The sequence below is a fragment of the Bufo gargarizans genome, chromosome 6 (genome assembly GCF_014858855.1).
Source record: "Bufo gargarizans isolate SCDJY-AF-19 chromosome 6, ASM1485885v1, whole genome shotgun sequence".
Classification (NCBI taxonomy): Eukaryota; Metazoa; Chordata; class Amphibia; order Anura; family Bufonidae; genus Bufo; species Bufo gargarizans.
In genome coordinates this window covers 327693385-327707085 of record NC_058085.1, presented here as the reverse complement: position 1 = coordinate 327707085, position 13701 = coordinate 327693385, and the positions used below count along the sequence as shown (strand labels likewise).

General features: G+C 41.3%; 1 protein-coding gene across 1 annotated transcript in view; it reads right to left on the bottom strand.

Annotated features, from left to right (window-relative positions):
• The window catches only part of SEMA4G (semaphorin 4G), a 191482-nt gene that overhangs the window by 136869 nt on the left and 40912 nt on the right, over window positions 1-13701 (bottom strand). The window contains exon 2 of the mRNA XM_044298643.1: window positions 9916-10115. Within this exon, the coding sequence (XP_044154578.1) occupies window positions 9916-10033 (118 nt within the window). The 5' untranslated portion in view covers window positions 10034-10115. The remainder of the gene's footprint in view (window positions 1-9915; window positions 10116-13701) is intronic.

Here is a 13701-nt window from a genome sequence, read left to right as displayed (position 1 = left end):
GGGTTGCTGCGCCAGATGACCTGGCCTCCACAGTCACCGGACCTGAACCCAATCGAGATGGTTTGGGGTGAGCTGGACCGCAGAGTGAAGGCAAAAGGGCCAACAAGTGCTAAGCATCTCTGGGAACTCCTTCAAGACTGTTGGAAGACCATTTCAGGTGACTACCTCTTGAAGCTCATCAAGAGAATGCCAAGAGTGTGCAAAGCAGTAATCAAAGCAAAAGGTGGCTACTTTGAAGAACCTAGAATATGACATATTTTCAGTTGTTTCACACCTTTTTGTTATGTATATAATTCCACATGTGTTAATTCATAGTTTTGATGCCTTCAGTGTGAATCTACAATTTTCATAGTCATGAAAATAAAGAAAACTCTGAATAAGAAGGTGTGTCCAAACTTTTGGTCTGTACTGTATTTTTATCATTTTGAATTCATTTCCCAATAGAAAAATGTCCTCTTTGGCGAACATTTTTCTGTATTTTAAGGGAACAGCTGATAAAATATTGAATCAACCATTCCCATGTTACAAGGTCCACCATTTGACTGGTCCAAGGCACTGCTTGGTATGGAGTTGGCTGGACGCCGGCCAAACACCACATCTCACTGCCCCAAGATATGCAAGTGACATCCTCATATTAGAGCGGCCCACTTCATAACTGGTTCCTATTTCCTTCCACACAAGAATAGTTGGATTTCAACACCAGCTCTTTCTATTTCCACATCACGTTTCGCTGGTGAGAACGAGCTTTAGCTCTTATTCCTACAACATATTTTCTGTAGTTTATTAACCTTTTGTACCAAGATGAAACAGCTCTTGAAACGGTCTAAAGAGCCCCATATTGAAAAAGAACAGGCACAAACATATTTTATGAGATCAAGCAAGCAGCTGATCAAGCAGTTTGTCAGGTCGTACCGGCACCATGCATCTTCCCTTTATCACGATAATCCGGATGGTGTCTGAACGCTTGGTGCCGAGCTCTGCCAGCAACTTTCAGGTCTGGACAGGTAATTCCAATGAAGCTTCTGCATAGGATCTGCTAATGATGACAGCTGAACATGTACATAATTATGTTTCCTTTATGAAAGGGTAAAAAAACATATCCAAGCTCAATATCTGGTGGCATTACATGGCGCCGCGTTGCAATTTACAGTTCGGCAGGATTATTTATGGATGGCTGCATTAATTGAGAGCTAAAATTATAAGTGGGTATAGCTCAGAGACCACACACTTATCCTAGTATGACAAAGAAAAACAAAACTTAAAGGGGTTTTCTGGGATTTTGATATTGATGGCCTATCCTCAGGATCGGTGGAGGTCCATCTTCCAGCACCCTACAGATTAGCTGTACGAGGAGGACGTGACGATCTGCGAGTGCTTAGGCCATTTCCTAGGCTAGGGATGCCCAACCTGTGGCCCTCCAGCTGTTGCAAAACTATAACTCCCAGCGTGCCCTGATAGCTGTATGCTGTCAGTGCATGCTGGGAGTTGTAGTTTTGCAACAGCTGGAGGGCCCCAGGTTGGGCATCCCTGTCTTAAGGCCATAGACGTCATGTTAATCTGCCACATGGCCTGGACGCAGATGGTGCGGTGTTTGGTAAGCTGCAAGGAGGCCATGGCACTCATCGTAGCGTAGGAAAGCACTGTGGCTTCGTCAAACAGCTGATTGGCTGGGGTGCCAGGAGTCTGAACCCTACCGATCTCATATTTGATGACCTATCCTGAGGACAGGCCATCCATATGAAAATCCCAGAGAACCCCTTTAAAAGAACCCGAGATACACGTCGTGATTTTGCAAGTTTCCAATTTATTTTTATGGACAATAAATAAATGTCATCTTTTCTCGAATGGCCTGACTGCAACCAGCGGTGATACTTAACATTTTAGTGACCAATTGCCCCAGCAAAAAAAATACATTATATTTGGAACATTTTGTAATAATTTTGTATGACATATTCCATAGAGATAGACTAACAAAGCTTTATATAAGTTGCAACTTTTTCATTTTGTAGCAAAACACTAAAGAAATGGCAGCAACACAAGAAAATAATCCACGAGTTCGGTTTGTCCTGTGGACACGGTTGCGTTGAACCACCTGAAACAATGCTTTAAAGGGGTTTTCCAAGATTTTCATACAGATAACCTATTCTCTGAATAGGCCATCAGTATCTGATCGGTGGGGGTCCGACACCAGGGACCCTGCTGATCAGCTGTTTGAGAAGGCAGCAGCGCTCCACGGCCTTCTCTACTTTTTCAAGTCACGTGACCTAGGAGCAGTTCGGCCCCATTCAAGTGAATGGGGTCAGTGTAATACCAAGCACAGCCGCTATATAATCTATGGCGCTTTGCTTGGTAAGCTGCGAGAAGACAGCGGCACTCTCAGGAGAGCCACTGCCTTCTCAAAACAGCTGATCGGCGGAGACCCTTGATGTTCGACCCCCTACCGATCAGATAATGATGATCCTTTGACAATTTTAACTAAGGGGCAGCGATTACGAGTAGTGATGAGCGAAGCGAGCTTCGGATTCTACATCCGAAGTTGCTTTGCTCAAACCTTCAGATGAACACTGTACGGAGATCCGTCTCCATACAGCATTAAAATGTGAGACTTCGATGAATAACTTTGATTTGATTTTTAAAGTGGAAAACCACGGCGGTACCACCGCACAGTATTTTCTCATTACTAATTGTGAGCTACCGTTACCTACTGACATTATAGCCCATCACATGGCAGATGCCACCAAACCTCAACGAATATAACATACTTGCATATTTCTATGCAGATAACGAGCAACTTACTATAAGGACTCCAATTATGGTTGTTTTGGTTCACGTCGCTTTGGGAAAGCAGAATTATCACGCACATCGATAATACCGCCTCTGCAGCGATTTACCACTGCAAGATTACATTCTCATGCATGGATTACAAGTGATCAGTCATTTGGCACCAAGCTGCCGTATGCCTGAGAGAGATGTCACATCAGATTCACAGAGCTGGGAAGATCTTCAACCATGTTTGTTTAGGCTCTTGGCAAGAAAACCAGCCGCGTGGTGCCCCTAACCTTTACACAGTTCCTGCTGTATATTCATGGCTGCTGCCTACATTAGGTCAACAAAAAACAGTACATTAAGTGAATTTAATGCTTGGAACCAAAACCCATCCTAAAAACGCCCTATGAAACACATCAAATATAAAAAGGTACAGTCACTGCACTTTAAAAAAATAAATAAAAATAAAATAAAAAAAGGAGGTGGGAAATTTAGCAGAAGGGGCCAGGGTCTCCTCAGCCCGACACATTTAAAGAATCACATCCACAAAAATGTTTATTCTGAAAGGTACATGATGTAACTTGCAGCGAAGGAAATGCATTTGTGAGTTATCCTCTCTCTTCTGATCCTCAGCATGTGTCATGTGACTAGCGCTCTGACTCTCCAACTGACACAGGACAGGAAGTCAGTTTTTCTAATTCATTCCTATGAGACGGACATGGAGGCGGTCATAGGAATGAATAGAAAAACTGACTTCCTGTCCACACATAAGACGCTGCGTCATTTGGAGAGTCAGAGTTAGAGTTCAGTTTGTGGTGCACAGACTTTATTACCAGCTTTGCGGGTCTTAATACATGCTGCGCATCCTATCCCATCAAGCTTTAGACTAAAGCTGGTCATACACATTCAATATGACGGTCGACAGTTATCTTCTTGACTCCCCCATACAAATACACATTCGATTCGGCCTAGAGTGTATGTGCATTCAATGAGGGGAGAAAGCAGCTCATCTACATGAAAAACTAAAGAATTGGGTGAAAATACTCTCATGTCGGGGCGGGGGGAGGGGGGGGGATTTGAAAGCCTCTAGCAGCAGTGTCTTGGGCTACCGATACACAGTAGGCATCAGGAAGTGTGAAAAGTGGTGCGGCCATCTTGGATGGTAGAAGAGGAGCCTGGGAATTAGCAACTATAAAGATGAAAATGAGGTCACCAGGTAAGTTTTTTTTTGTTCTTTCCCTAGTTAATGTAATTTTTTTTTTTTATTGAAGCGGAGTGTCGCTTTAAGCAGGACTAGGTTGAGTCAGATTTTCATCCCTCGAACCATGTAAACAGCGATGGTTTCCCTTCACAAGCTACAAGAAACATTCTAGGCTATAGGTTTGGACCAGCAGCTACGGGCTGTTTATGGGCTATATACTTTCTATAAAACCGAACACAGCTCCCAGGCTCTAGCCAAACAATTCTGCTCCTTCATTACTGTAATCCAGACTCCAAGTACACCTTAAAGGGGTTTTCAAAGACATTAGAACTGGTGACCTCTATCCTCTGGATAGGTCATCCGTATCTGACAACCGACAGCCTGGCTGATCAGTTGTTTGAGAAGGCGCTCATAGTAGCACCGCAGCCTCCTCACAGCTTTCCCTATGCCAGTGACCACACGTCACGTGGCCTAGGCGTAGCTCACCCCCATTCAAGTGCATGGGGCTGAGTGCAATACCAAGTACAGCCGCTATACAATGTACGGCGCTGTGCTTGGTGACCAGAGAGAAGGACGCGGTGATCACAGGAGCGCTGGTGCCTTCTCAAGCAGCTGATCAGTGGGGATCCCAGGTGTCAGACCCCCACTGATGACCTATCCTGAGAAACCCTATTAAACCTTTTTTTCAGATCCCATCATCACAATGCCATCCTCATTTAGTATTAGCCTAAAATAGTAGAACTATATAGAGACAAATGCAGATGTGCAACATATGACACCATATGAAATTAGAATAACTTATCTGCTTTTTTACCCCCATAAACAGCTCCACTCTTGCCCAGTGGCTGTGACTGGTATTACAATACACTGTAATATACCGCTGAGCTATAATGTTACATTCTGTCCATTGGGCATAGCAGCACAGTTTCCAGAAAAATAAACTGACTTTCTTATGTCATATTAACCCTCTTACCTCCACTGAACATACAAGTGAACACTAGGCTGAAACTTTTGCACCTCCTGGCACCCGTTACTAGAAAGCAGCACCTAGTGAAAGTCTGGCCGGCCACTCGCCTGTAAGGAAGAGGCGCCAGATCTGGAAAGCCCAGTGTGAAATCATCTTCTACGTGTTCAGTCTGTGAGATGGAAGCAGCCAATAAAGCAGATTTTATTTTAGTTCTGCCACTTATAATTTTACCAATCTGCATGTATTAATATAGTTATGCCAGATCCTATAAAACGTCCCCTCTTTCCAGTACAGCCGCCATGTCCTACTGTCATACGGATGTGGAGCACAGATTAGAGACTCACTACCTGTCATATATTCTAAAACCGGAGATGTATCCATCGCAGTGAAAGCCGCTAACAGCAAAGAAGGTGGCACGTTGGAGAGGAATCCAGGAAAAAGCCATCACAATATTGTAACTCACCTTGACAGCTTTATACTAAAAGATAATTACATGGCTGAGGAGTCTGATATCGATGAAGAGAAGACATTCTGTGTAACTGTTCACATGGCGTCTATCACCGCACAGAAGGTGCAGAATTATTCAGACTGACAATCCCCTTCTAAATGACAGTCTGAAGTACTGCAGAAAAGCCTCATTTAAATGGAGCATTCTTCCCCTATACGTAATTATGGCACAGCCACATGCTGCCGATTTTCTGCAGCAGAACTGCGTGCGGAACATGCACAGTGTATACGGCAGCGGCAAAGTAGATGAAAATTTCCGCCATGGAATAGAACGTAACTCGAACTAAGGTGTGGATGTTATAAAGGCAGCATGTGGATTTTTTTTAGGATTTCACCATTTGTAATGCAAATGTAAAAACGTGTATAGACTAACAAAGTGACATAAACTGGTTGCTGAAGCACCGAAACCTGCACAACACGCAATGGGGGTAAAAGCCAAGTGCTGAGAGATCAAAGCTGGATACCCACAAGACAAAGTTTTATATTTAGCAATCATTAAAAAATATACAATTTCTGTAAACGTGTCTAATCACTCAGGGGAGACATTTTTCTATTCTATTTCTATTCTATTCCATCTATTTTCAGATTGTCCCATGGACAGTTCTAGTATTATGGGGCTATGAATTAAGCAACTGCTCATCACAATTACCTCTAAAACTGTATATGTATATATATATATATATATATATATATATATATATATATATATATATATATATACACACACACACACACACACACATATATATATACACACACATATATATATATATACACATTTATATATATACACACACACACAGTCATGGCCACAAGTGTTGGCACCCCTAAAATTTCCCAGAAAATTAAGTATTTCTCCCAGAAAATGATTGCAATTAGACATGTTTAATTATACACGTTTATTTCCTTTGTATGGAAAAAAAATTAAAAAAAATGATTAAAAAAAAGGCAAAAGAATTATATAATTTCACACAAAACTCGACAGGACAAATTTACTGGCACCCTCAACTTAATATTTGGTTGCACACCCTTTGGAATAAATAACTGAAATGAATCACTTCCTACAACCATCAACAAGCTTCTTACACCTCAAATGGAATTTTGGAGCACTCTTCTTTTGCAAGCAATTTTAAGATCTCTCCATAGGTGTTCATTAGAATTTAGATCCGGACTCGTTGCTAGACACTTCAGAACTCTCCAGCGCTTTGTTCCCATCCATTTCTGGGTGCTTCTTGAAGTATGTTTGGGGTCATTGTCCTGCTGGAAGACCCATGACCTAGAAAGCTGGTTCTGCTTCCTGACACTGGGCCCTACACTGCAACCCCATATCCTTTGGTAATCTTCAGATTTCATGATGCCTTGCACACAGTCAAGGCGCCCAGTGCCAAAGGCAGCAAACAACCCCAAAACATCTTTGAACCCCCACCATATTTGACTGTAGGTACTGAGTTCTTTTATTTGTAGGCCTCATTCTGTTTTCAGTAAACAGTAGAATAATGTGCTTTACCAAAAAACTCTATGTTGGTCCCAACTGTACACAAGACGTTTTCCCTGAAGGATTTTGGCTTACTCACGTACATTTTGGCAAACTGCAGTCTAGCTTTTTTATGTCTCTGTGTCAGCAGTGGGGTCCTCCTGGCTCTCCTGCCATAGCGTTTCATTTCATTCAAATGTTGACGAATAGTTAGCGCCAACGCTGATGCACCCTGAGCCTGCAGAACAGCTTGAATTTCTTTGGAACTTGATTGGGGCTGCTTATCCACCATATAGACTATCCTGCGTTGCAACTATAAATTTTTCTCTTCCGTCCACCTCCAGGGAGATAAGCTACAGTGCTATGGGTTGTAAACTTCCTGATTATGTTGCGCGCACCTTTGCCAAAGGAACATCAAGATCTCTGGAGATGAACTTGTAACCTTGAGATTGTTGATATTTTTTCACAATTTTGATTCTCAAGACAGTTCTCTTCTCCTCTTTCGGTTCTCCATGCTTAGTGTGGCGCACACAGACACACAATGCAAAGACCGAGTCAACTTCTCTCCTTTTTATCTGGTTTCAGGCATGATTTTTATATTGCCCACACCTGTTACTTGCCACAGGTGAGTTTGAACGAGCTTGAAACAAAAAAGTTATCTACCCACAATTTTTAAAAGGTTCCAACAATTTTGTCTGGCCAATTTTTGGAGTTTTGTGGAAAATTATGTCCAATTTGCCTTTTTTTATTTGTTTATTTTTGTGTTGTTCCAAGACACATAAAAGGAAATAAACATGTGTTCTAACAAAACATGCATAATCGAAATAATTTTCTGGGGGAAATACGTAATTTTCCGGAAAATTTCTGGGGTGCCAAAACTTAGGGCCATGACTTATATATACGGTGTGTATATATATATATATATATATATATATATATATATATATTAGTTTTACATCACTGGGAATAAATTTACGCTCCAAGCATGTGTGTACACCTCTGTGCAATTATATTGTGAACTCCGTCAAGGATAGTGACCGATATACGTGATTACAATCTGTGAATTATGTTGCCATTAATTAAGTAGTAACACAGTTTGTAACACTGAAAAAAGACATCCGTCCATCCAGTTCAGCCTGTTATACTTCAAGTTGATCCAAAGGAAGGCAATAAACCCCTTAAAGCAAAAGCCAATTTTCCACATTTCAGGGGGAAAATGTCCTTTCCGACTCCAATCTCCAAACTCCCTGTATCAATGACCCTTCTTCAGAAATCTAATAACTATAACCTGTAATATTATTATACTCCAGAAATACATCCAGGCCCCTCTTGAACTCTTTTAGTGAACTCACCATCACAGCCTCAGTAATGAATACCTTCTTCATGGTTGGAACTCTAGTGCCAGGGGCCATCACTACTCAGGGGCCAAAAGTGTCTTCATTACAGTACACTGAAAATGTATGGCGTTTTACAAGATTCCCTAATGACAACACAGCCTCGTACATGTCTTAACACTTTTGATCTAAACTTGCATTACTATAAAACAAAAATGCATTGTGACAAAAGGTGGTTATTTTTCTTCATGATCAGACTGAAAATACATAGTACTGGTAGAAACCTGCATGGCTTGATTAGAAGTCACCCTGTTACCACACATGGTATGACTTATCTACTTTTGCAAAGAATTAAAATACAGTATTAAGTAACTTGCATTGAAGCTATAGTACGGTTTTGTGTCTACAGCTTCCATGCAGATGGGTATGGTAACAATCCAAACCCTGTGTAATTACTTCACATTTCCGTTTTTACTTTCCATTTTCCATTTGATATGTTTACATATCAGTTGGTCAGAAATGCACTACTTTGGTCAGTGATGTGGACAAAGCACACCTATTGAAGCCTATGGCTCCATGAAAAACTACTGACGCAACACGAATCATCTGGCATCTGTGTTCTGTCAAGGACCAATGGTAGGAGATGGGCTGAGAACCAATTTTCAGCCGAGCAGTGTCTATGGAATATGGATGACACACAGAGGGCCAAATACGGACACACGGACCAAACATGGATTCTTCATAGACATCTTCATGGCTGAAACACAGATGGGTTTTTCACAGATGTGAAACGGAAATTTGAACGAGGCCTTAATAATACACATTTGGTAAGGGATAGATGCTGAGTTGACCGCACGATCAGACTACGTAGTCTGTTACCATGGAGACACATAGTTACATAGACTATGTTCAGCCAAAAGCTATTGCATGAGTATGTCCAGCTTAAAAAGTAGGGGACTAATGGAAGGGAGTGCAATTACAGGATCAGACAACAAAGGTTTTGTGTAGTGTGATCCTGCAGTCCAAACCATCTATCCCCTTTTCTTAAAAATCTGCCAAATGTATAATAATAAAACGGAAAGGAGTATGATCAGACAACGAAGGTTTTGTTTGTAGTATGTTACCACACAGATCTGGATAGAAGCTGTATACAAAAAGAAACAATAAAAACTATCGAAAAGGAGGATAGATTTAATTAAAAATAAAAACTACGCCAGAGAACACACTCACTTTAGAAATGAATAGAGTAACCTGCTTAAAGCTCTAACCTGCTTCTAGATTTATCGGTGGCAATACTTACACATCTCCCCAAGGAGAAGACGAAGCCAAGTGTTTAACACATCATTAGCATGGTGGTAGAGGCTTGCAGGAAACAATTTGCACTCTTTTCATCAGAGTATCATCATCGGGCTCATGCCCGAGTCATCTACATAAAGATGCTAATCACCATTAACAGCAACAATTCATTCTCCGTAAACACCAAAATGCTGTTACAAGCAAGCGCCACCGCTCCATCGCTCATTAACCAGTCAATAGTGTCTGATGGATGAGACTGATAGAAGCCTGTGGTTTATCAGCTGGCTGGCCACGATAAACAATGCCAGGATTTCACTGGGTGAATGATTCTCCAAACACCTTAAGAGAAGTTTAATAATCATGGCATTACCGTTATATGTCACCGTGATCCTAGGAGTCGCCTCCAAATCTGCAGTTGACCTCTTTGACAGATATCCAATCGTTATTGCACAAAATACCACAAAGTAATAAGCCGTACGTTTCTTCATCTTCTCTTACAAAATCCCTGTATTCAGTGTTCAAAAGCTGGAAAGATTTGGGAAATTGCTGTTGAATGCCGGTTATTTCATCCTGAAAGATAAGGACAGCTGTATGAGAATCTGGGTTATTCTGTAAATGAGGCAATTACGGTATTTCTTTATTGGAATCGCCTTGAAAAATCAAAACATATAATAAAAACTAAAGCACTAAGGCTACTTTCACACTAGCATTTTGACTGGATCCGGCAGGGCTCAGCAAAAACGCTTCCGTTACTGATAATACAACCAGTCTGCATCCGTTATGAATGGAACCAGTTGTATTATCTTTAACATAGGAAAGACAGATCCGTCATGAACACCACTGAAAGTCAATGGGGGACGGATCCGTTTTGTATTATGTCAGAGAAAATGGATCCGTCCCAATTGATCCGTCTTGTTCCGCATCCCATGACAGAAAGAAAACTGCAGCTTGCTGTGGTTTCCTCTTTGGTATGGGAACGCAACCAAACGGAACGGAATGCCTTTTGGAGCACTCCTTTCTTTTCAGTTTCATTTTCAATGAGGCCAAAATGTATGTGGACAAAACGAAAGCATTTTTCTCCGGTATTGAGATCCTATGATGGATCTCAATACGGGAAAAATAGAAACGCTAGTGTGAAATTAGCCTAATATAGTGAAATGATAAATGGGTATATTAATTTGGAAAAAAGAAATCTAAAAAACCAAGAGCAAATAATCTAATACACGGGTCATTTTGGACATAAGAATGATGCGAGATAGAAGGCAGAGGAGCCTTACTCCACCACAAGAACTACGTATTAAATAGTATAAATTTCAGTACATGCCGTTTCAGCGAATGCAGTCATCACAGGAAGTGATATCTACAAGCTAAATATTAGGACTCATGGCTGGCGACCAATCTGTTTGCTCCGAACACTACACTCAGTAACTCCCAGCTACTAGGTCCTCAATCTCCAAGTTGTGGATTGCAATATTGCCAGAGCCATTATGATCTAGCCCAGGTCTACAAGGGAGACCATAATAGACAAAGGGACACTTAATAGTTGTCAAATCAAATTAATGTCTGGCAGGCAGCTATTCCTAACAAACTCCCCAAACACTCTGGGGAGTGCCTGGGGGAGAAGTAACTGCCAGAAATCTCTCGTGATGGCATATGAGAGTAAAGGATGAAATTCAACATGCCGGATACAAACCCCAATATACGCCAAATAAACTTTGGCACAAAGTTTAACGGGGTGTTTTGAGATGTTTCTACTGCGAGCGCCGATGCCTTCACAAAAAAGTGATCAGCAGGGGTCCTGGGTTTCGAACCCCCAACTGATCAGATACTGAGGACCTATCTAGAGGATACTGAACTTTATGGCAGCCATTAGTGCGCATAACAGGTAGTATTTAGTGTTAGGACCAGTCTTACAGAGATCGCCTTGACGTTCGGCAGATGGGCTCAAATGGTTTTCTATAAAATGCATTTGCCAAGCATCTCACTTTATAAGTAAGCGTAGCATTGGCACTGTAATATTTTTTGTGACTATGGCATTATTGTACTTTATCTGGTTTGCAGGGTCCTGTTGCATTGTCTTTTTTTCTCTATCTAGAGGATAGGTCATCAGGAAAAATATCTCAGAAAACCCCTTTACCACACATTTGATGGCTGTCCATGTCCATTTTATGTGGGTTTCAGATGAAGAACTGTGTAGTCCAAAAAATTATGCCAACACTACCTTTAGATAAGGTTTATGTAAAGAAGATATGTACAATTTTGTACCCTGTCCCTCACATTTTTTTAACCAGGAACTGGGCTAGTCGCGCAATGCATTGTGGTTAAGAAAACACAGTTCTTTATTTTAACATATTACATCGCCTTCGTTTTTTATGTCTGTCAAAATACAATTTCTTTTTATATGCCTTGCCATCCATTGTGGTATAGGTAAGAACAGCAGAAGATCATGCAGTGAGATGGCCTTCTTGATCGGACAGACAGGGGTCTATCAGATCAAGACAGGGGCCCTTTCCTCAACATAGCATGACATTAGGGTTGTCAGTCACAAGAAGACACTTTGGGGTTTATTTTTACATATAGAACACCTAAAATAAGCATATGTGCGCATTAACATGAATAGTAAATCTTTGTAAAATAACCTTGTGCACCACAGTCAATATTCTGCTTTACTCATACGTTCTGCAGATTCATCAAAAGATACACATGGAGCCTCGCTCATCTGCATTCTAGAGGTATTCCCCACAAGTCATAATCAACTGCTCAGCGCTCTCTTCTAGGAAAATGTCAAGCATCATTTTAATGGAGATATATCAAGTTTTATACTTTACTGCTCTGAGTTAATCCACAACCTACCAAGTGCCTATGTCGAGTGCGACCATCTGCCTCAGATTGCCATCTTCCTACTTTTCATATGTCGGGAGATATATCTTATGAATGTTTGGAATTGGTAAAGTAGACATGCAAATCGATTCATTAGAATCTAAATTTAACCCAAATTTCTTTAGATTAATTTAGGTAGAAGAGAGAGAGAGAGACCTTGGTCAAAATCTGGGGAGTACTATTTCTCCTCAGGGAGAGCACCTAGTAGATTTGATGAGTCTTATAGACCAGAAAATGCTCCTCTAGGTCTCTATGAAAAAGGTATGCAAAATACTTTTCCTTCCAAAAGGAAAAAAGTCAATGCTTGACCTTCTAACCAGGCCTTGAAGCATAACTTGGATCTCATCTGCAGACAGTTTTGGGGTGATTGCCTCTCATTAATGCAGAGCAGAGATAAAAGGCCAAGCTAGGTGAAAGGCCTTTCAAGGATAACCCAGCCATTTAGATTCGGGTAGAATCAATTCGCACCCAAATTAAATTTCTTTGGAGATTTGCATGAATCGGAAAGAAATTCACTCAACCTGTGGGTAGAGATACTGGTTGCTTATCTTTAAGGTTTTGTCCAGGCCTTAAACCCCGACCTCTGCCGTTCCGACATTTTTTCAGTCTCCTGCTGGTCCTTACTTCCTTGTGCTTTTGGGCATAGAGAAGATGCCTGCAAAGCCAATCACAGGGAGCAGCGGTAACTAGTATTTCCTGCATGTTGAGAGGCACCAGGAAGAAGAGGCCAGCGAGGGACGGGAGAAGTGTATGAGCAGCAGCCCTGGTGATCACAGGGATAAGCATGACCTTCTACACAATTCTGATGCTTCTGAAAATAATCTGTATCGCCAAGCTACCCCCCACCACCACCACCACCCTAAACGAACCCTACAAGGGCATTCAGCCTTGATCATGATAAAAATATTGAGATTATTCTCAGGCCTTTCATATGGACACAGATGAGAATCGCAATCGATTGCATGGTTGTCCTTTAGGTTGACTCACCTAAAAACTAAAGCAAAATTTTTTATTCTAGATCTGCATTCAATGTCTTGCTTCGGGTCCTTTGGCCCACCAGAGAAAATTATTTTATGACCCACCCTTCATTTATACACAATGTTCACTTGCATCCTAAAGTATGCGGTTATAATTGCCCACACTGGATATCTCTGAATCCACTCAACTTCGAAAACATTTAGCTCCACATGGGGTTGTCTTCTAAAGGATGTAAGAGGCCTACTTGGACCCAAGCATGGACCAAAAAAAAAAAAAAAAAACACTAACAATATAGTTG